This window comes from Felis catus, chromosome D3 (assembly GCF_018350175.1).
Source record: "Felis catus isolate Fca126 chromosome D3, F.catus_Fca126_mat1.0, whole genome shotgun sequence".
In the NCBI taxonomy this organism is placed as follows: Eukaryota; Metazoa; Chordata; class Mammalia; order Carnivora; family Felidae; genus Felis; species Felis catus.
This window is the reverse complement of record NC_058379.1, coordinates 18240241-18260868: the sequence shown is the minus strand read 5'-3', so window position 1 is coordinate 18260868 and position 20628 is coordinate 18240241. Positions and strand designations below refer to the sequence as shown.

Sequence of the window (20628 nt, the reverse complement as noted above, 5' to 3'; positions counted from 1 at the left end):
GCCGCCAGCGAGGGAGGCTGGGCACCTGGAAACAAAGCAGCCCAACTCCCGTGTCTGCCCGAGGGCCGGCCTGACTAGATGGGGAAAATGGTCAGAAACAAGGTGGATAGTTTTTTAGTCACGATAAAGCCATCCCCCTCAGAGCTCACGGGGAGGAAAGCTCGAGACAGGCACAAGAGGGGCAAGAGAGCCGCGGGGTGTCCTGAGCCGGCAGCGCCCGGCGCGCCCCTGACGGGCACCCCTCCTGCACCACGCAGCCGGCCGGGCAGGCGGATCCCTGAAGGCAGCGGCATCTGAAATTCCAGACTCGGGATCATGGTAACGGAGTTAGCTCAGCTTCCCTGGGGTGTTCTGCTTGCTCAGGAGGTAATCAAATACCTGCTTGCCCCTTTGAGAGGGGGTGGGGGGGTGTAGTCTTGTCTTTGAAACCCTGATGTCTGCATTTTCCTATGTAACCACGGGGCAGCTCGGAGGGAGGCCAGGCCCCCTGCTGCACTTTCCCTGCATCTGCCAGCCCGAGGACCCAGAGCCTGTGCCCACCGCTTCTTTATTAACGACTTAGGAAAAGTATAGAGAAAAGTGCCCCCCACCCCCAGCCTCCACTCCCTCTGCGTTTGATCTCAGGTGTCCCCCTCCGGGATGTGTGACCAAGGGAGGATCGGGGCTTCTACCAGAGGGCCCCTTCACGCCTTCTTTTCAGAAAAGAAACCCAAGAGCCAGGTCTCCGGCAAAGCACTTAGGGACTCACTTGGGTGAGGCCGTCCTGCAAGCAGCCACCGGGGGTCGTAGGGAGCCCTGGACGGGAAGAATTCAATTTCTCGGTCAATGGGGTCCGAGGGTGTGGTGATGGGGACTGGACTGCGATTATCCTAGAAGAGAAAACGGCCTCAGTCTTCTGTGCCGGTCAGCCATGCCTGTGATATGCTTCTCTCCTCCGACCATGATCATGCCTGCCTGCCCAGCAGAACCCTCCCCGAATTAGCCAGTCATCGCCAGCATGAGTGGCGTTTGGTGAGGGCCTGCCAAGGTGCAGGTTCTCAACACCATCGTACTGAATCACCAAGGGAGCTCCCTAGGGTAGGTGCTATTGTTATTCCCATTTCACAGATGAGGAAACTGAGGCCCAGGAAGATGCACAGACTGTCCCAAGGTCTCACTGCTAGCGATGAGGAAGCCGGGAATCGGATCCAGCCCGACTGCAAAGCTTCAGGGTTCTCTATTGTTCAGTGTTACCTCTTTTGATGAGACGCAAGGCCACCCCTTTATAAAGGATCAGCACATAGCATCTTACAATGGCATTAAAATTTTCTTTTCATGTTTACTTAGTTTTGAGAGAGAGGCAGAATGCGAGCAGGGGAGGGGCAGAGAGAGAGGGAGACACAGAATCCGAAGCAGGCTCTGGGCTCCGAGCTGTCAGCACAGAGCCCAACGCGGGGCTCCAACTCACGAACCGTGAGATCACGACCATGAGCCGAAGTCAGATGCTTAACCAACTGAGCCACCCGGGTGCCCCAGTGGCATTTTTTTTTTTTTTTAAGCAAAGAACAGCTAGACAGAGCTGGGTGTCCGAGAGGGAAGGAGGGAGGATTGAAGAAAAATTAAGCCCAGCCACAAGGGTGGCACTTCCTGGTTCCCAAACTCCCATACCACCCAGCAAGTGAACCTGATGACAAAGTCTTCCAGACTCTACGGTGCAGAGTGGGGAGGATACTGGACCTTTGGCATATAGGACAGCCACTCCAGGATGGTGTACACGCCCTCGAAGTCGTCTGGCACAGTGACGTGGGAGACGCCGTTGTGATGCATGATCTGCACGCCGCCCAGCTGGTTGTTGGAGGTGTAAACCTCTCTGCCCAGGACCTGCTTTGACATGGCAAGGTTAGCAAGGGCCCGCCCGGCTCAGGCCCCTTCCACCTGCTCGGAAGTCATCTCCCTCGGCGGTCCTCAACCCTGGCCGCCCGTGACAGTCACCCAGGAGTTTTCAAAACTCCCAATGCCCAGGCTGCATCCGGACCAATTACAGCAGAATCTTTTGAGGCTGGGACCCAGGCATCAGTACTTTTTCCTTAAACTTCTAGGTAGTTGGAACTCCGCGGCCCAATTTGAGGACCAGCGATCCAACCGATTACTTGGGTCTTCTCCAAGGCGAAACCCTACAGGGTATTTCTGATTCGGCAGGTTGGCGCCGAGGCCTGGGAATCTGCATTCGTAACAAGTTCCCGGGTGATGCTGCTGCTGGTTCCGGGACCAGACTTGCAGAACTTCAGTGGGATTTTATCAGACATTATCTTACCAAGGCTTTACAGCAACGTGGGGTATGTTTTCATACAGTGAAAACAGAATCCCAAACCGCACGCTCACCAGGCGTCATGGAGACAGAAGATGGGACGGAAAGACACCAAAATTTGAGTAGGAGCAAAATTACTTTTTTGGGGGGTGGTCTTTTTCCAATTTTCTACAATATATAATGCCACCTTAATAATTTTTTTTAAAATTTAAACTGTCAGCACACAAGAGTTTTAGCACAAGAGCCTAACACTTAGAAAAAAATTGTTTTGGCTCCTGAGAGACCCAGATGAGTACCAATTGGAAAAACAGCTCCTAGCTCAGTTGGAATGACACTGGTTTCATACTGAGAAAAGTCCCCCATTGGGAGACAGTGGTTATGTTAAAATGAGTCCTGGCCCCATACGCCCGCCCCCTACAGTCTCCTTTTCGGTCACCTTGTTGAGAGCGCTGGCTCCCGTCAGGATGATGTGCGAATTTTCCACCTGGATCACTCGCTGGCCCAGCCTCACCAAGTAGGCCCCGATCCCAAGGGCTCGGCAGGTCACCTGTGGAGACAGCAGCCCTTTGGAATTCCGGAGGCAGGTGTGGCCCGGGGCGGGAAAGCCCAGGAACCCACTGGGCACACGTGGAGGGTACGATTTGGCCACTGGCGGCCTGGCTGGTGACCAAATGGCACAGGCACAGGCCACTTCTTTGGGCTCACCTAACCTTGACTTCCAGAAAGAATGTGGTTAATAAAGAAGAGTGCTGTGAGGATAGACAGCAGACACAGAATGTTCTGGTTGTTGCTTCACACAAGGCATAGCTTATATGTAGTTCTTCTGAGCCATGGTAGCCTCTCACACAGCCACAGGGCATCTGGGAGTGCGTGCAAAACTGGTGATCTCTGACTAAGGTCTATACCAAGGTAAGAGTGTTGTGCCAATGTCAATGTCCCGGGTTCGATAATGTATTATGTAGGATACTGCCTTGGGGGAAGCTGGGTGAGGGGGACAGAGGACCTCTCCACACTGGCTTGTAACTTCTGGTGAGTCAGTCGTAAACTTTTTCAAAATTATATATATCTATATAGCTATCTATCTATATCTATCTATATATACATATATAGAGATAAATACACACATATATATGTCATCATATATAATTATATATACGATATATGTCACATATAATTATATGTTACATCATCATAATTATATGATATGTGATATGTCATAATGTATATAAATGTTATATCATTATATATATATGTGTGATATGTGTTATCATGTAATTATATATTATATATGTCATATCATGTCATATGTCATATATCATGATGTCACCATCATAATGATATATATACATTATGACATATATCATATATATCATATTGATATAAGTGATATTATATATGATACATATAAAAATATGTACTTTGGAACATATAAACATACATATCTTTTGTAGATATTAATATATATAGATTTTGAAACATATATGAAATATATGTAAATGAGATGCAGAACACTAGCTAAGGAAGACACTCATGGCCACATTTTCCACCCTGGAAACTGAAGATCCAACATCGAATGTAAAGATAAGGTCTTAAACGACAATCTACCATGAAAGAGTAGTATTACCAGAAACAGCAAATACTTTTGAAAAGGCCAAGGGAGGGGCGCCTGGGTGGCGCAGTCGGTTAAGCGTCCGACTTCAGCCAGGTCACGATCTCGCGGTCCGTGAGTTCGAGCCCCGCGTCAGGCTCTGGGCTGATGGCTCAGAGCCTGGAGCCTGTTTCCGATTCTGTGTCTCCCTCTCTCTCTGCCCCTCCCCCGTTCATGCTCTGTCTCTCTCTGTCCCAAAAATAAATAAACGTTGAAAAAAAAAAAATAAAAAAAAAAAGTTTAAAAAAAAGAAAAGGCCAAGGGAGGGAAGGGGGAGATATTCATTCAGTACCAATTAAAACCCGACAAAAGTTCTTCTAAATACTCAGTACCTTTTAAATAAGAAGACATTGGACTGTGGTTCAAACACAACTATAAAAAGATACATTTTGAGATAATTGTTAAAACTGACCCCCGAACCAGGTTTCAAGGATATTAAAGAATTGCTGTTGATGTTGGTGTAAGAACAGTACCGTCATTTTGTAAAAAAGCATGGCGGGGCAAGGTCTTTATCTAGTAAAGATCTGCATCGGAGCATCCACAGATGGAAAGACAGGGCCAGGGGTTTGCTTTAAAACATCCTTAAACAGGAGAGCAGAGGGACCGAGGGGACAGGACGAGCTGCTGGCTGACAATCACCGGAACTGCACGATGAACGCACGGGGCTCTTTACTTCCCGGACGCTTACAAAGATTCCGTAAGAGAAAGGCGAAAAGGAAAAGGAAGTATAATAGGAGACTCACCATACTGATGGTGACGATCTCTTCGTAAGCTAGGGAGGACTCCCCTGCAATCATGCCCGAGCCCTTGAGGTTCTCCACGCCCAGGCCACGGTCCTTCCCGACGATATCCGTGATGACATACCTTCAGGAACCGAACATGGATTCAAGACCAAGCTCTAGCCCAGAGAAATTCAAGGCGGACGCACTTCCCCGGGACCCAGGGCAGGAGGGACGGACGAGCAAGGTGAGGGAACAGAAGGTGACAAAGCAGCCAGGAGTGAAAGGAAAGCAGAGGTCTAGGACCTTCACAGTTGGTCCTGAAGTTTCTAGAAGGGCAAGTACAGCATCAGTGATTATCACCCTTCCAACCAAAGATGTCTGCCTATTTGGAGGCTATCCTCATGAAATGTTGCCCCCACCCTGCCTACCTCCAAAAACCATCTAGAATAGCGTTTGGTCTACAGAGAGATGGGGAAAGCCACTTAGTTCACAATCAATCAATCAACCAACCAGTCAGTCAAGAGATTCTATGGCCACAGAAGTGTAAGCCACTATACAGCCCAGCCCCTGTTAAAGATTCACAAGACACTGCAACCGTTAAAGGTTCTGAGAAGGTCTGCAGTAAAGATGCTTTTTAGATCTCCTTTAAATCCAGCGTTCCTCAACTTACTTGATTATGGAACTTTTTCTACACTACCCCCCCCCCCCCAACATATCACCAACTAACATTCCAGAAAACCTAGCTGGGAAATTCTGATTTTGTCAACCTCACTAAAACAAACCAAACCAAACCAAACCAAACCAAACCAAACCAAAACCTGCAAAATTCCCTGGAAAAGATAGCTGGTAGCTGGTAGCCTTGAACCTTCTCACTGGAGCAGACTCCCACCTTGCCTACACCTTACCAGCCTGCCAGATCGCTGCTGTGTCAGTCTGGCTAATTTGGGCACAAACATGAGCTGGCAGCTCCGGGGAACCCATCTAATTCTTCTTGCGTGAGGTACTATTTTTATGAAAGCTGTGACTCGTTTGGGGATGGCAAGGAAGGGCTCACCCTGGAGAATTCCCCAGGCGTCCAAGTCGTCGGTGTCCAGAAAGCTCAGGGGTCCCCACTGTACAAACACCACCACCCCATTTGAAAACGTCACCCACAAGCCCAGAGGCAAAGAGAGGGATTGCCCATTAGCAGCTGAAATCGACCAGAGGCAAAATGAAGGAGCTACCTGATAAATTACTTACCTGGACTCTCCCTCTTCCTCGATGTGTTTACAACGGACAGAGTTTAGGGAGCTGATTCTGGTGTAGTCTTGAGGCGTCAGGTACAGGTATTTAAAGCCCTTAAAAATATATATACTCCAGTGAGGCTGTGAATTCAGCTCCCTGCACTCGACAGCCAATGTTTTTTATAAAAAACCACAACACTATAGGGGCGGAGGTTAATAACGAGTCAACAATGTGTTAACAGCCTAGTTAACCTGTCTGATATTAATACCATATTCATAACGGCTATAAACTGAAGGTCTGATCAGTGCTAAGAGCTTTCCACTCATCTTTACACACAACCTCACATTTTTCCTGCTCTGATTCAGTTCCTCAACGATCTTTTCATCGTTGCTCCCCTGAAGGGTCTCTTTTGTTCCCTTATTGCCAGCTCCCTCCACCAAATTTTATTATACAGTTTACGAACCATGCGTATGTATGCGTATGTATATATGTGTGTGTGTGTACGTATGTATACATGCTTTTTACATGAAAAGGATAATTTTTGCCCCTCTGGCAGAGGCAGGATCACCCCCTTGAGAATGCATGCTTTGCCTGCAAAAAATAACTGTCCCCTGCAGTTCCCCATCATGAAATGCGCGCTTTTCTCTCATTCACTGCGCCTTTATCGTGGCTGGTGCCTCTACGTCTCCCAGATCATTTCTGAGAATTCTCTGAGGCCAGGGACTATATCTCATTCACCTTTGTATCCTTCATGTACAGTGCATTCAGGAGGTGCTCAGCCTATATTAGCTCAACGTTTATAAACTTGTCTTCATTATCGTTCCCCTACGGTGCCTTTTTAGACATTTTTTCCTAATTGCCACCCCGTCTCATGAAATGTTAATAGTGATCAACTTTATACGCCTTTTGTGTGCTGTTCGTATGTCTGTGCTTTGTACACAAAGACCGCTAAGATTTTTTCCGCCCCCTTGTGGGCGCCATCACCCTCACCGGGTGGCGCCATATCGCCAGGCTGGCTTTGTGACGTACTTTGTAGGGGTCTCCTGGGTCCACCCAAGCCACCTGGAACATGTGCTTGATCTCCTCTGCAAGGCCGATACAGGCCCCGCTGTTGGCTGCGAGGTAGATTTTGGGGATACCCTCTGCCCGGGCCATCTCAGACGCACGCAGATACAAAAGGTCTTCTCCCAGGCCGAAGGATCCAATGCGGAAGGTGATGTCATTGCTGATGACGATCGCGTCCCGCCCTTCTGGATACTCTCGGGTCTTAAACCTCATCTTGAAGGCCACCATGCCCACCTGCCGAGGGGATGAACGCACAAGGAAAACGGTTTGTTTCTTCAGGGGGACATTTTTGGAAAGGGTGATTCCAGCCAGGGGCTGGGCTCTGCTGAATTCTTGCCTCATTTCCTCCAGGGAGGCGGTTCATCTCCACCAGCTGGCTCTGAGGGTCCAGCACGAGCTCAGTGTATGTCAGGATGTCTTTGGGGTAGTTGTCCGTGGAGCCCCACAGTTTAAGGAGAGCCTGGGGACAGGGAAAGAAAGAGAAAACCTGAAGTCACCATTAGGGAGGCACATTTTCTAGTTCTCTCTTTTTTTAAAGCATCCACTCTTTAAAGCACACACAGAAAAACCACACAGAATAATAAATACCCAAGCACCTACCTCGTGGTTTTGTCAAATCCTAATTTTTCCACGGTTGCTTATGAATTTTTTTAAAGGAATAAGAAAAATGCAGTTGAGGCCCCTGGTGTAGCCCTCCCCAACCCGTCCCTCCAACCCCTCCCCGACCCCAGATAACCGTCTGTCTTGAACTTAGCGTCTACTAGTCCCGTGCATGTTTTTATGCATTATAGATGCATACATTTAAAACATGCCGGGCGCCTGGCTGGCTCAGTGGGAAGAACACGTGACTCTTGATCTCGGGGTCATAAGTTCGAGCCCCACGTGAGGATCGAGAGCTCTTCCCACCGCACCAGCCAGGCACCCCTGCATGATTTTAAAATTTAAATAAATGGTCTGGCCCTGGACACATCCTTCTGCACCTTGCCCCATCGGCTCCCCCATAGGTGTGAGAAATGTAGCCATAATGAGAAATTTAACTCTGGTTCATTTTTTCTACTATTCAGTTTCCATGGTGTGAGTAGATCATAATTTACTTATTCATAGCCTTTTCTAAGGAACATTTAGGTTGCTTCCAATTCTGCAGTACTAACAATAAGGCTGTAACGAGCATTCTGATGGTCTCTTCTTATAAACCTGGATGAGTCTCGCCAGGTAGGTACCGAGGAGCGGAATTGCTGGGTCACTGGGTTGGTGAAGCTTCAAGTTTGATCAATATTATGAAACTGCTCTCTCATTTTTTTATGCTTATTTTTAGTTTTGAGAGAGAGAGAGAGAGAGAGAGAGAGAGCGAGCACAAGTGGGGGAGGGGCAGAGACAGAGAGGGAGACACAGAATTCGAAACAGGCTCCATCCAGGCTCTGAGCTGTCAGTGCAGAGCCCGACACAGGGCTCGAACTCACCAACGGTGAGATCATGACCTGAGCCGAAGTCGGACACTTAACCGACTGAGCCACCCAAGCGCCCCCTGCTCTCTCATTTTTAAAGACCCTTTACAGGTCCAGTAAGAAGGCATAAGAATTCCTTTGTTCCATGCACTTGCCAATACCTGTTCTGTCAAATATTTTAACGTTCACCTGTCTGCTGGGTGTGAAATTATACTGCGGTATTAATCTGTTCTCTACTGATTATTAAGGAGAGCCTCTGAATACACTTATCGACCATGGGAGTTTCTTTTTTGCCAATTTCCTCCTGTTTGTAATTCCTGTCCATATTTTTTATAGTTTTCCCTGTTGTTGTTGTTTTTTCTAACTGATTTATATGTGCTCTTTAGATAATCTGTTGTAATCCCTTGCTGGTAATAGGCATTGAAACATGTTCTTCCAAGCTGGGACTCATCTTTCCTTTTTTGCACCAAGAACTTCAAAATTTTAATATAGTCAAGTTTATGGGTCTTTTCCTGTACAGCTTATGCTTTAAACTGACTCCAAGTAGCTTTAATCCCCTTGAAATTTATTTCTGTGTGCTAGATAAGGTAGAAATCAAAATTTACTTTTTCCAATTAGATAAATCCTCCTTTACCCATGCAGGATATGCGCCAAGATACCCAGCGGATGCGTGAAACCCCAGACAGTACTGAACCCTATATATGCTGTTGTTTTTCTATACATATGATGAAGTTTAATTTATAAATAGGCACAGTAAAATTAATAATAAAAGAACAATTATAACAATACACTATAATAAAAGTTATGTGAACACAGTCTCTCTCTCTCTCTCTCTCCCAGAATGTCTTATTGTACTAAACTCACCCTTCTTCCTGTGATGGCAGGAGATGATAACACGCCTACACGATGGGCTAAAGTGAGATGCCTGATGTAGGTACTGTGACATAGCATTAGGCTAACACTGAACTTCTGACCACACGTCAGAAGGAGGAACCTCTGGTTCCAGACTGCCGTTGACCACAGGTAACTGAAACCGTGGAAAACGAAGCCACGGATAAGAGGGAACTACTGTACCTTTCGGTGACGTGCACTCCCTTGATTCACAATCCCACCTCTGCCTTCGGTCAAGGCTCTTTGTGAGTGGGTCTGATTTTAGGCTCTATGCTGTTCCACTGGTCTACTTGTCTGGCTCTATTGCAACAGTACACCGAAGAAAGTACTGCTACTTGAAAACAAGTGATGACGTTTGTTAAGACAAGTCCTCTTGCCTTTAGTTCTTTATTTTTGCTTTCCCATACGAATTTTGCAGTTTCACCAAAAAAAACCCCTCTGGAATTATACTGAATTATTCATTTGGGCATGAATGTTGTCCATACTATTCTGTCTCTTTATCTAAAAGAAAGGGGATGGGGGCACCTGGGTAGTTCAGTCAGTTAAGTGACCAACTTCGGCTCGGGTCATGATTTCACGGTTTGTGAGTTCAAGCCCTGCATCGGGCTCTGTGCTGACAGCTCGGAGCCTGGAGCCTGCTTCCGATTCTGTGTCTCCCTCTTTATCCGCCCCTCCCCTGCTCATGCTCGGTCTCTCTTTCCTTCAAAAGTAAATAAAAAAATGTTACTGCACTGACAACGGTGAATGGATCCCATTAGGGTGGAATTGTATTTGCTGAGACCCATTTTCCTGTATTTTCCAATGAACACCTCAATCACTAGGAAAACACAACAAGACACTGTTTTTAAAAAGTAGACGAAAAGTTCCTTAAAGCTAGTGAAGACCCCACCCTCTTCCTCAGGGTCAACCTACCCATAGCATGGTGCCTGGAATATGGCAGGCACAGACCTTCACAAATGAGCTCTTAATAAACGAGCTTTCAAAAGGCCAGGAGGAAACACACCAAAATTATTAAGCAATGTGTCTTTAGGACACGGAACCATGAGTCACTTTTTTCTTTTTTTCCACGCTCCTTGATTTTCCTAAGCTTCTGGATTACGTGACTTTCTAACATGCGGAGGAAAGTAGGTTCGTTTTAGACAAGATGCTAGGAAGGCATTCCCAATATGGAGTTCTTTAGGCTGGGGTCTTCAGGAGAGTAACTAAGGACGGGGAGGGGTGTGGGGCGGGTGGAATCCCTGGGGGGACCTGGGGTGGCGCCCCAGGAAAGCCACAGGACTTGCCTGCCTGAACATCTCCGGGAAGTCGTACACGTAGGTGGTGCCCAGGGACTGGGCCTGGAATCGCTTGGCCTGAAGCAGATCCTTGGTGACGTAGGGAGTGTTGATCAGCATCCCGTGCTGGGGGCCCTGTTTGTTGCCAAAGGAGTGAAACATGATCTGGGAAGACAGAAAGGGAAACAGAGTGAAGGAGGGGACTCCCAGAGAGCCACGCTCCCGTCCAATTTACTCCCATCCTCCTCAACGAAAAGGCAGCGGAAAGAAGCAAAGCACATCACATCACGTGACAAAGCGCACGCCCCAGAGAGCTAATCTTCTTTTCTCTGCCACTGTGGGCAACCAGCACGAGAAGGGACAGTGACAGGTATGGGAGCGTAGCTCCAAAAATGTGACTATCATAGGGCTTTACACACGCGCAAAAACTGGTGAAATCTGCATAGAGTCCGCATGTGTGTTACTAGCGCTGTACCAACGTCAACTGCCTGTCATGACAAGGTCCCATTGTTTACGTTGCTATCATTGGGGGAGGTCGGGTCAAGGGTGCTTGGGAACTCTCTGCAGTAATGTTTTCCCCTCTACTATTCTTCCAACCTCCTGATACTCTTTAATCGCTTAAAAATAAAAAGTTAGAGATGTAATGGAAGTCAATGGGATATTTGATTTGGTTTGCAAAGATCTGTTCTAAAACACGGCGGGGGAGAATACCCATTGCCCTAAGTGAGCCAGCCTTATGGGAGCTGCACGACGGTGACCCACGGCACTCCGCGTCTTATCCCAAATATCGGTCCTTGAATGGATCAAACTTTGGACTGATTCTCCTTCCCAGAGGAATGAACAACTGGCATGCAGAAGCTGACACGTCTACCGTAAACTCAAAGCAGCCACCCCAATCCAGCAGATGGCCACCAAACATCATTTCAGTCTGTGTCTTGCTCTCTCGAGCGGACGGACCCCGACTGCACTTTGAGGTGGGGCTCTGTGGGCCCGCCCAGCCTTACGTTTCCAGATCTGGGGTCGGTGACTTCTTTGTAGAGGCTGATGTCCAGGTAGTAGCCCGATTCGTTGGTGATGAACAGGCGGATGGGAACAGCACTGCCGGTGGTGGTCTGGCGGATGTTGATCTTGACCTCAGCCTGCAGCACGCGGAGTTTCCACAGCCGGCTGCCGTAGCGCATAACCATGGAACGCACGGACTCCTCGATCTGCCCCCAAATCACAGCAATTCCACTCTCAGGCCCCAATCCAGGCACATTGGTAATATACAGGTCTAGCTATTTATAAATAGTTGTGATAATAACGGAACGATGAGGGACACTAAAGGCAAAACACCTGTGACACAGTACGGACCCAGAAATAGCCACGTGCTAAGTATATGAAGATCATGATCTCATTCATCTCATAATTACTCCGAGAGGGCGGCATTTTTATGCCCCACTGACAGATGAGGAAACTGAGACTGGGAAGTAACAGAGCTAGTGCGCCTACATTACATCAATCTTTATCCGCATCGTGTAGCTCGAGCCTTTGCATTTTCTTTTCCTAGGAACTATGTGGGTTGATGGAGACGGGGCATCAGCACGGGCCCTCTGCACCCCATAGATGCTATGCTGATGTCCCAGGACTTCTTTCATCCCAGAATCACCAGCACCAACCCTGCCTGTTCATGAAGAACCAGCCACGGGAGAATGGTTCTCTATCCCCTTCCCTCCTATACACGGTCCCCAAGAGCCCAAAGAGCCAGGAACCAGGGATGAAATTTGGGGCATTCGTGTCATCCCAAGAGTGAAGCATGCTGCCCAGGAAAGGGTGAACATCAGAACAGGGATAACCCTAAGGGGGTGGCAAAAACAGGGCTCTGGAACTTCATGGACAGGAGGTTGTCCACCTGCAGCCACAGGCCCAGGGAAAGTTGAACCCAGTGCCTCCCCAGAGGCGAGACCTTGAAGGGGTCCATGATGACGGTGGGCACGAAGTTCAGGAAGATGTGGTTGCAGTCGGTGCGCACACTGGTGTTGTTGAACGCCACCTCCAGCTCATCCATGGCTTCCAGGAGCAGACGCTCACCCTCGTTCTGCAGGTACTCAAAGGAGGCTTCCTGCCAAAGCGGGAGGGACAGACGCTAAGGCAAGGGGCGCAGGGCTGGAAACGGGGCCTCAGACACACAAGGAGAGAGGAAACATTTCCCCTCCCCCGAAAAGTATGCCCAGCGAGTATACGCTGAGCCCTGCCTCTGAAGGTGAAGGCACGTCAAAGGCTGTCCAGCGTCCTGACCCTGCCTTCTATCGTCTGTACTGTGATGCTCTGACCACTGGGGGCCTCCCTGACCCTGGAGGGACCTCGGCTTCCAGGGTTACCGATTCCGAGAGACAGTCAACGACTCACCCCAAAGTGAGTGCACTTTGCAAATGCAAACCAACCAATTTTCAGAGCACACACTTCCTCTTCGGGGCTCTCGCGTTCCAAGTCACTGTCCACCTGCCCTAATCACCCCAGGCCCAGGTGCCGGACAACTAGAGACAGCCCCTCAGTTCCAGAACCTCCTGAGATTATTCAAACAAGCCAAACCCAAGCCGGCCTACCCTGCTGCACCTGATCCTTCCTGCAGAAACCACCACAAAGGTTCTTATCCACGTTTCCCCCTCCTCCCCGGCCTCTCAGCCACCCCTGGTGCTTCCCCATGTGGCTCCCTGTGTAAGGTGTGCCCCCACTCTTGGGATCTGAGAGTGACGATCTTTTCAGTGGTAACTGCTTCCTGAGCTATCAGCCTTACTATACCTGAAAATAATAAGACCCCTGGAGGTAGCTAGTTGACTGAGGCAGCAAAAAACTGACATTAGCTTAACATCGATCAATAGAGGATTAGGAAAAAGAAAAAAACAAAACAAAACCACACACATGGTACATCCAGGCAAAGACAGAGCATGAGGCATACCATCTCTTCATCAACACGGGAGATGAGGTCTACGAGGCCCTGACCAGTAAAAGAGCAACAGTATTCAAACGGTTGGTCCACCGGGAGCCCCGCCCACAACACTACACCTGCAACTCAGGTCATGATCTCACAGTTCCTTGAGTTCGAGCCCCGAGTCGGGCTCTGTGCTGACAGCTCAGAGCCTGGAGCCTGCTTCGGATTCTGTGTCTCCCTCTCTCTCTGCCCCTCCCCTGCTCACGCTCCCACGCTCTCACACTCTCTCTCTCTCAAAAATAAACATTAAAAAAATTTTTTCTAAGTAGTTTTCAGGGGTGACTGGCTGGCTCAGTCAGTTAAGTGTCCAACTCTTGGTTTTGGCTCAGGTCACGATCTCATGGTTCGTGAGTCTGTGCCCCACGTCGGACCCCAAGCTGACAGCACAGAGCCTGCTTGGGATTTCTCTCTCACTCTCTCTCTCTGCCCCTCCCCGGCTCGCTCTCTTTCTCTCCCAGAAAGTAAACAAATGAACATGAAAAAAAATTTTGAATCAAAAACCATACTTTCCAGTGTGATTTGAAAAGCTCGCAACAGAATCACAGGTGACTTTTCTGGCTGTGTTGGAAAATGATCACGCATTCAGTAGGCACATACAAGCAACTCCCTGAGTACGCCAGGACTCTGCTACCTGCTCAATTCCCTTCACGCGGACAGAGCGAAGGGAAGGCCAGCGCGCGAGGGACAGGTTCAGGGGGAGAAAGAAACACTCCACGACGTTTTACCTTCGTAATGAGGTCCGAGTGCCTGATGATGGCGCGGATGAAGAATCTGTGGTCTGTCACCTCCGCGCCTTCTTTCACTTTGGCGGCGCCCAGGTACAGGTGCATCTTGTGGTTGGCGCAGGGCACGGCGGTCAGATCGAAGCTGCGCATCCGGCTGAGCTCCAGCTGGAAGGCCAGGGCGGGTTCCAGGTGACGGTAAATGCGATCTTCTGCAAACTGCGGGCCGGCCAGAGAGCGAAGACGGACAGACACACAGACAGACGCTGAATTTGACACTGGGGCCGCCCGCCTGTCTGGTGGGCGCCCTGTCCTGCAGACCCCTGGTGTTCGTCAGCTTAGCACTCAGGGGATGTAGCCTTCACGGTGTCACCCGTGGGCAGCTCTAGGGCTCAAGAGACTCAGAGTTTGGGAAGGTCCAGACAAGAGCCACGAGCACTGTAGGACCTGAGTGCCGGCACCAGCCTCTCAGCTCCCAGGTGAGCCTGCCCGGTCCCCAGCGCCTGCCAGCACAGCCTCTTCTCTGTCACAGCACAGGGTACCTCTCAGGAAGTCACTAAAGGCTGGTTTCTCTGTGGAAACTGGTCCCCGAAAGGAAGCGACAGACAGTGCTGGAGACCGAACTAGAGGAGGAGATGAAGACCCGAAAGAAAGGATGGGTCTTACGCAGAAATGGAAGGCTTTGGATAAATTAAACCACAACACGCCGAACAGGATGGAGTCCGGAGTTTGTGATGGGAATAAGCCTGCCTGTTCTAGAACAGGGATGAGCAAAAGCTTTTCTTAAAGGGCCAGAGAGGGAATATATGAGGCTGGTGGGCCACACGGTCGGTCAGAGCCACGTGATCTCTGCCACTGGCACAAGAAAGCCACAGCAGAAGACAGGAGATCAGATGGGTGTGGCTGTGTTCCAGCCAAACTCCGTTTATAAAAACAGGCAGCCGGTCTGCAAGAACGTAAGAAAAAGAGGTTGGGAGAGCCATCTGAGGACAAAAGTGATCCAGATGAGGGAGAAACCAGAGTGAAGGCTGAAAGGGCAGGAAGCATGGGATCTCAGCTCCACAGAGAAACACAATCCCAGAGGAAGGCTGGAGTTTACACAAAAGTTACATGTCCGTTCTTGAAAACGGAGGTTACCTCAAGGACTGGGGACTATACTCTTCCTGAATATCAAAGATGCCAGGGAGGCAGGAACAGTATCACTGCTTTCTTTACATCATACCTCATCTCTTGCTCTGAATGTGAAAAACTTCGGAAATTCTTTCTGCAAAAGAAATCCACAGACGAGACAATGAAATCAAGTAAGACTCATACAAATACTTGTTTTGTGATTTTTTTTTAAAGCCATAACCCCATCTGTTTCCAGAATGAATCCTTTGAAAACCTTCTCTTTTCCAGTGATTGCTCTCTTCAACCCCCATCTACTAAGTAAACATCAAATCAACGGCACCGAGTCTTAAGGAATGTTAAAGACTCACACAGATGCACTGAGAATCACACTGACCTCTTGGGCAATCAGGAATGTGATTCTTCGGAGTCCATATTCCACAAGGATGTTTTTCTGCATTAAAAACCAAATATGTAATGGAATAGTATTTAGCCACAAAAAGAAATGAAGTACTGATACAAGTTCCCACATGGATGAACCTTGACAACATGATACTGAGTCAAAGACACCAGTCACAAAAGACCTCACGTTGCGTGATTCCATTTATATGAAACATCCAGAATGGGCAGATACATAGAGACAGAAAGTAGATTAATGGTTGCCCAGGATGGGGAGGGTGTTTGGTTGAGGGAAAATGGGGAATGATTGCTAATAAGTGGTTTTGGTAGGTGGTGATGGCGAAAATGTTCTAAAATATATTTAGGGGTGCCTGGATGGCTCAGTCAGTTAAGAGTCTGACTCTCGATATCAGCTCAGGTTGTGATCTCACAGTCACAGGATCAAGCCCCATATCAGGCTCCATACCGGTCATGGAACCAGCTTAAGATTCTCTCTCTCCCTTTCTCTCTGTCCCTCCTCTCTCCCTCTCTCTCTCAAAATAAATAAACATTTAAAAAAAGTAAATAGTGGGGCGCCTGGGTGGCTCAAGTCAGTTAAGTATCTGACTTCAGCTTAGGTCATGATCTCATGGGCCATGGGTTCGGGCCCCACATCAGGCTCTGTGCTGACAGCTCAGAGCCTGGAGCCTGCTTTGGATTCTGTGTCTCCCTCTCTCTCTGCCGCTCCCCCATTCGTGCTCTGTCTCTCTCCGTCTCTCAAAATGAATAAACGTTAAAAAAATTTTTTTTAATAATAAATAAATAGAATAAAATATAATGATGGTTACACAACTGTACTAATATTCCAAAAAGCGCTGAATTGTACATATTCGATGGAGGAATAATGTAGTATGTGAATTATATTTAATAAAGCTGCTATATTAAAAAATATATATACATAGACATACAATTCTTTAACATATCATGAAATCATTTTTTTTTATGAAATCTTTAATAAAATTGAGGAGGGAGGTCACTGTTATATTAAAAAGAAAGACCAGCTGGGGTGCCTGGCGGCTGGCTCAGTCAGAAGAGCACGTGACTCATGATCTTGGGGTGGTGAGTTCTAGCCCCACGTTGGATATAAAGATTACTTAAAAATAAAAACTTTAAAGAAAAAAAAGATAAGTTGAGTAAAGAAACAAAAAAAGTATACTTTTTGTATATGCAGTATGACTGCATTTACACAAAATTCCAGAATAGATGAAACTAATCCAAACTGTTAAAACTCAGGCTAGTGGTCGGTTATCTCTGGCCAGGAGAAGCTGGGAACATTCATTTTTTCTATCTGAATGCTGGTTATACTTAGGAATTCACTATGAAAATTCACCAGGTTGTACATTTATGATTTGTGCCCTTTTCTGTATGTTAAACTTCAACAGGAAGGCATCCAAGAAAAAGTACAAAACTGTTTTTAGTTAATCCCTAAATGAAATATTATTACATACAGTATTAGATAAGGGGAAAGAAAAAACCCAAAAGACAAGGAAATACAGTTCTTGCTTAACTCGTCCATACGGTAAAGAAACTTATCAGGGGAGATGAGTTGTCTTAGCGCATTTCAGAAAGACGTAACTAGACAAACACAAAAGAATACTTAATGGGGGGTGCCTGGGTGGTTCAGTTGGTTAAGCGTCCAACTTTTGGTTTCAGACCAGGTCAGGTCATGATCTCACAGTTCATGGGTTTGAGCCCCAAATCGGGCTCCGCACTGACAGTGCGGAACCTGCTTGGGATTCTCTCTCTCTCTGCTCCTCCCCTGCTCGTGCTCTCTCTCAAAATAAATAAACTTTAAAAAAAAAGAATACTTCATGGAACGTTGGTTGCAAAGAGAACAAGATAAACCACAAAACAAAGAGGATGTGAATGCGGCATAACTAACCTGGTTAGGGGGAGCCCGAATCATTAGTTCTCAACTAAGGATGTGCATCAGTGTGTGCGTGGGAATGTATATGTATATTAATGTGTGTATGTGAGAATATGTATGTAGGTATCTGCTTAATATAAAAAAAAATTTAAATACTCTAGCAATATATTGGAAAGGACATTAAAAGTCCTTCCTTTCCCCCAGGTATATATTGTAGCCCTCCTCTCTTTGATATGTTACGTATAGACATACATATATCACTCACTGCCCATACTTTTCCCTCCACTCTGCCCTCTCCAGGCAAGAACCACCAATTATCGTGAGCATCATTTGATCTGGTTATAGGGTAGGGCTAACCGCAACCGCTCAAATGTTGCCTTATCAACGCCATGGGACGCCACGTGTAACTTGAGTAAGAACATCAGCTATGTCAAGAAGAAACCAGCCAAAGGGAAACACGTCAATATCTTCATCCCGGGGCTGGACTGTAGGGCTGTGGGTTTCATTTTAAAACCTGCTTTTCAGGGGCGCCTGGGTGGCTCAGCCTGTTAAGCATCCGACTTCAGCTCAGGTCACGATCTCACTGTCCGTGAGTTTGAGCCCCGTGTCGGGCTCTGTGCCGACGGCTCAGGGTCTGGAGCCTGCTTCAGATTCGGTGTCTCCCTCACCCTCCGCCCCTTCCCCACTTGCACTCTGTCTCTCTCAAAAATTAAAAAAAGTAATAAATTTTGAAAAAATTGAACAGTTGAAAAATAAATAAATAAAACCTACTTTTCAGATTTGTCTGCACCTTAAACTTTTTCTACAATGAACATCGTTACATTTATTTTATTTTATTTTATTTATTTATTTGAGAGAGACAGAGATAGCGCAATTGGAGGAGAGGCAGAAAGAGAGGGAGGGACAGAGACAACCCCAAGCAAGCTCTGCGTTGCCAGCACAGAGACGGACACGAGTCTCAAACTCCTAAAACCGTGAGATATGACCTGAGCCGAAACCAAGAGTTGGACGCTTAGCTGACTGAGCCACCCAGGCGCCCCCTACATTTGTTGATTAATCAAGTAAAGACTAAGTAAATCACTGACAATAACGTCCCTAAGCTTCCATGGCGTTATCTGGGACTCAGCATCATTCACCCCCATCTTCTGCCTAGGAAGCCCCAGGTCCCCTGAGGGACACCGAGTCAGAGGAGGTAATAAGTGTCCCTCCCACTTGGATACTATGGAGAACACAACAAATGTACAGGTAAATAGACTAAAAACCAACAACTAAAAATTTCCAAGTGGTCTGGAAGTTGGGACCAACTCAGAACTAACAGCTGGGCAGTGTGCCTGGGAGACGCGATTAATTTAGTTCAGAATTTCAGCATCCCATTTTACAGATGGGGAAACTAAGGAACAGAGAGGTAAAGTGACCTGCCCGAGGTCACACAGTAACTTCCCACTGTTTCTACCACCTACGCTTGCCAAGCTGCTCCACATCTGTTCGCAGCTGAGGTCTCTGAGCATATATAACAGCTGTCCCTACTGCCCGGGTGAGAAAACATGCTCACAACTGCCACACGGTTATAAAAGCAAGTTCTTTGCATAGATGGCGGTCAGCGTAAGTGACTATTTAAAGATTTGAGTTTTCTGGGTTATTTTGACAAAAAGCATTCCCCCCTAGACCCCAAACTATTTATCGAATGCCTCTGTGAAGTGGCATATATACACTGGCTCATTTCATCATTGCGCGGGCTAGGGAGTGTACAGGTGACCCTTGAACAACGCGGGGGTTAGGAGCACCGACCCCTGCAGAGTCGATAATCCACGTATAACTTTCGACTCCCCGAGAACTTAATTATTAACAGCCGACTGTTGACCCGAAGCCTTACCTAGAACGTCAACAGTCAGTTAACACGTATTCTGCATGTTATATGTATTATGTGCTATACTCTTATGATAAAGTAAGCCAACAAGAAGCATTAAGAAAATCACAGGGAAGAGAAAAATACATTCATAGCCCTAATCCGTGTAGGAAAAAATCTGCGAATGAGCGCACCCGCACAGTTCAACCCAAGTTGTTCAAACGTCCACTGCACATACTTTGCCTTTAGGTCGTTCCGACACCCGGGGAGGGAGAAACTCTGCCCCCACGTTACTGGGGGAGAAGCCAAGGCGCTACCACGTTCGGCTACTTCTGCCCAAGGTTACGGGCTCCCAGGAGTAGCAGAGCTAGGATGGGAAGCCAGGTCTGTGGCTCTGAAGTGCACATCAGGACTCGGGCCCATGGGCTGCCTTGCCACGGCAGCCCTTCCTTCCTGTCTCAGTGACTTGGGACCAGAGGCACGGCCGGCGTACCTTGGACTGTACGAACGTCCGGAAAATCGGCACCAGCTCCTCATCTTCCAGGTGGTCCGCGTACTGGATGGCCACATTCAGGATGTGGATTGGCTCCTCTCTGAGGCTCTGGGGGAGAAAACAAGGGCAGGGGGCAGGAGGCGTCAGGGGTCCCAGGCTGCCCCCTCCTGGACAGGCTCCCTGCTCAGGAGACTTACCTTGTTCTCTTCTTCAGAGTACAAGGGAGTGCAGGCCTTCCTGAAGAGGGGGATTTCCCTGGGCACGTTGGCAAAGCAGGAGATGACTTCGTCGAAGTTTCTGGGGGTGTGGGGTGGAGAGGTAGGGCTGAGGGGCTGCCGGCTCCTTAAGGTCATAGGTCAAGATTTCACTCTGGCCAGATGGAAGGACTGGGTCCTTCCCCTTTCCCACCGATGGCTCTAGGAGCTCATCCAACTCCGCCCAGGGCTCACTGGGTTCCTGACCAGGTCCAAGGCACCACTGATGGGGTATTTCCCCAAAGGGAAGAAGGGACCTATGTGATCTGAGATCGTGAATAAAAGAAAGGGTGTCCAGTGCTCTGGGGCATCAGCTGGGTTCCCAGTCACTGGCCGGGAGACCCTCATACCTCACTTCACCAAATCAACTAAGG

General features: G+C 47.9%; 1 protein-coding gene across 7 annotated transcripts in view; it reads right to left on the bottom strand.

The window, feature by feature from the left end:
• Positions 1-20628, bottom strand: part of ACACB (acetyl-CoA carboxylase beta) — a 110226-nt gene that overhangs the window by 10268 nt on the left and 79330 nt on the right. For 6 of the 7 annotated variants that reach the window (XM_019814654.3, XM_006938651.5, XM_003994858.6 and 3 more), the window contains 15 exons: positions 20198-20297; positions 20001-20108; positions 15754-15810; positions 15472-15513; positions 14253-14468; positions 12502-12657; positions 11561-11764; positions 10566-10721; positions 7284-7406; positions 6911-7180; positions 5897-5994; positions 4679-4799; positions 2724-2834; positions 1717-1860; positions 749-869 (listed from right to left, as the gene is read on the bottom strand). In XM_019814654.3, coding sequence (XP_019670213.3) covers positions 749-869; positions 1717-1860; positions 2724-2834; positions 4679-4799; positions 5897-5994; positions 6911-7180; positions 7284-7406; positions 10566-10721; positions 11561-11764; positions 12502-12657; positions 14253-14468; positions 15472-15513; positions 15754-15810; positions 20001-20108; positions 20198-20297 — 2027 coding nt within the window. The remainder of the gene's footprint in view (positions 1-748; positions 870-1716; positions 1861-2723; positions 2835-4678; positions 4800-5896; positions 5995-6910; positions 7181-7283; positions 7407-10565; positions 10722-11560; positions 11765-12501; positions 12658-14252; positions 14469-15471; positions 15514-15753; positions 15811-20000; positions 20109-20197; positions 20298-20628) is intronic. The other variant, XR_006588124.1, reaches the window with a different exon arrangement.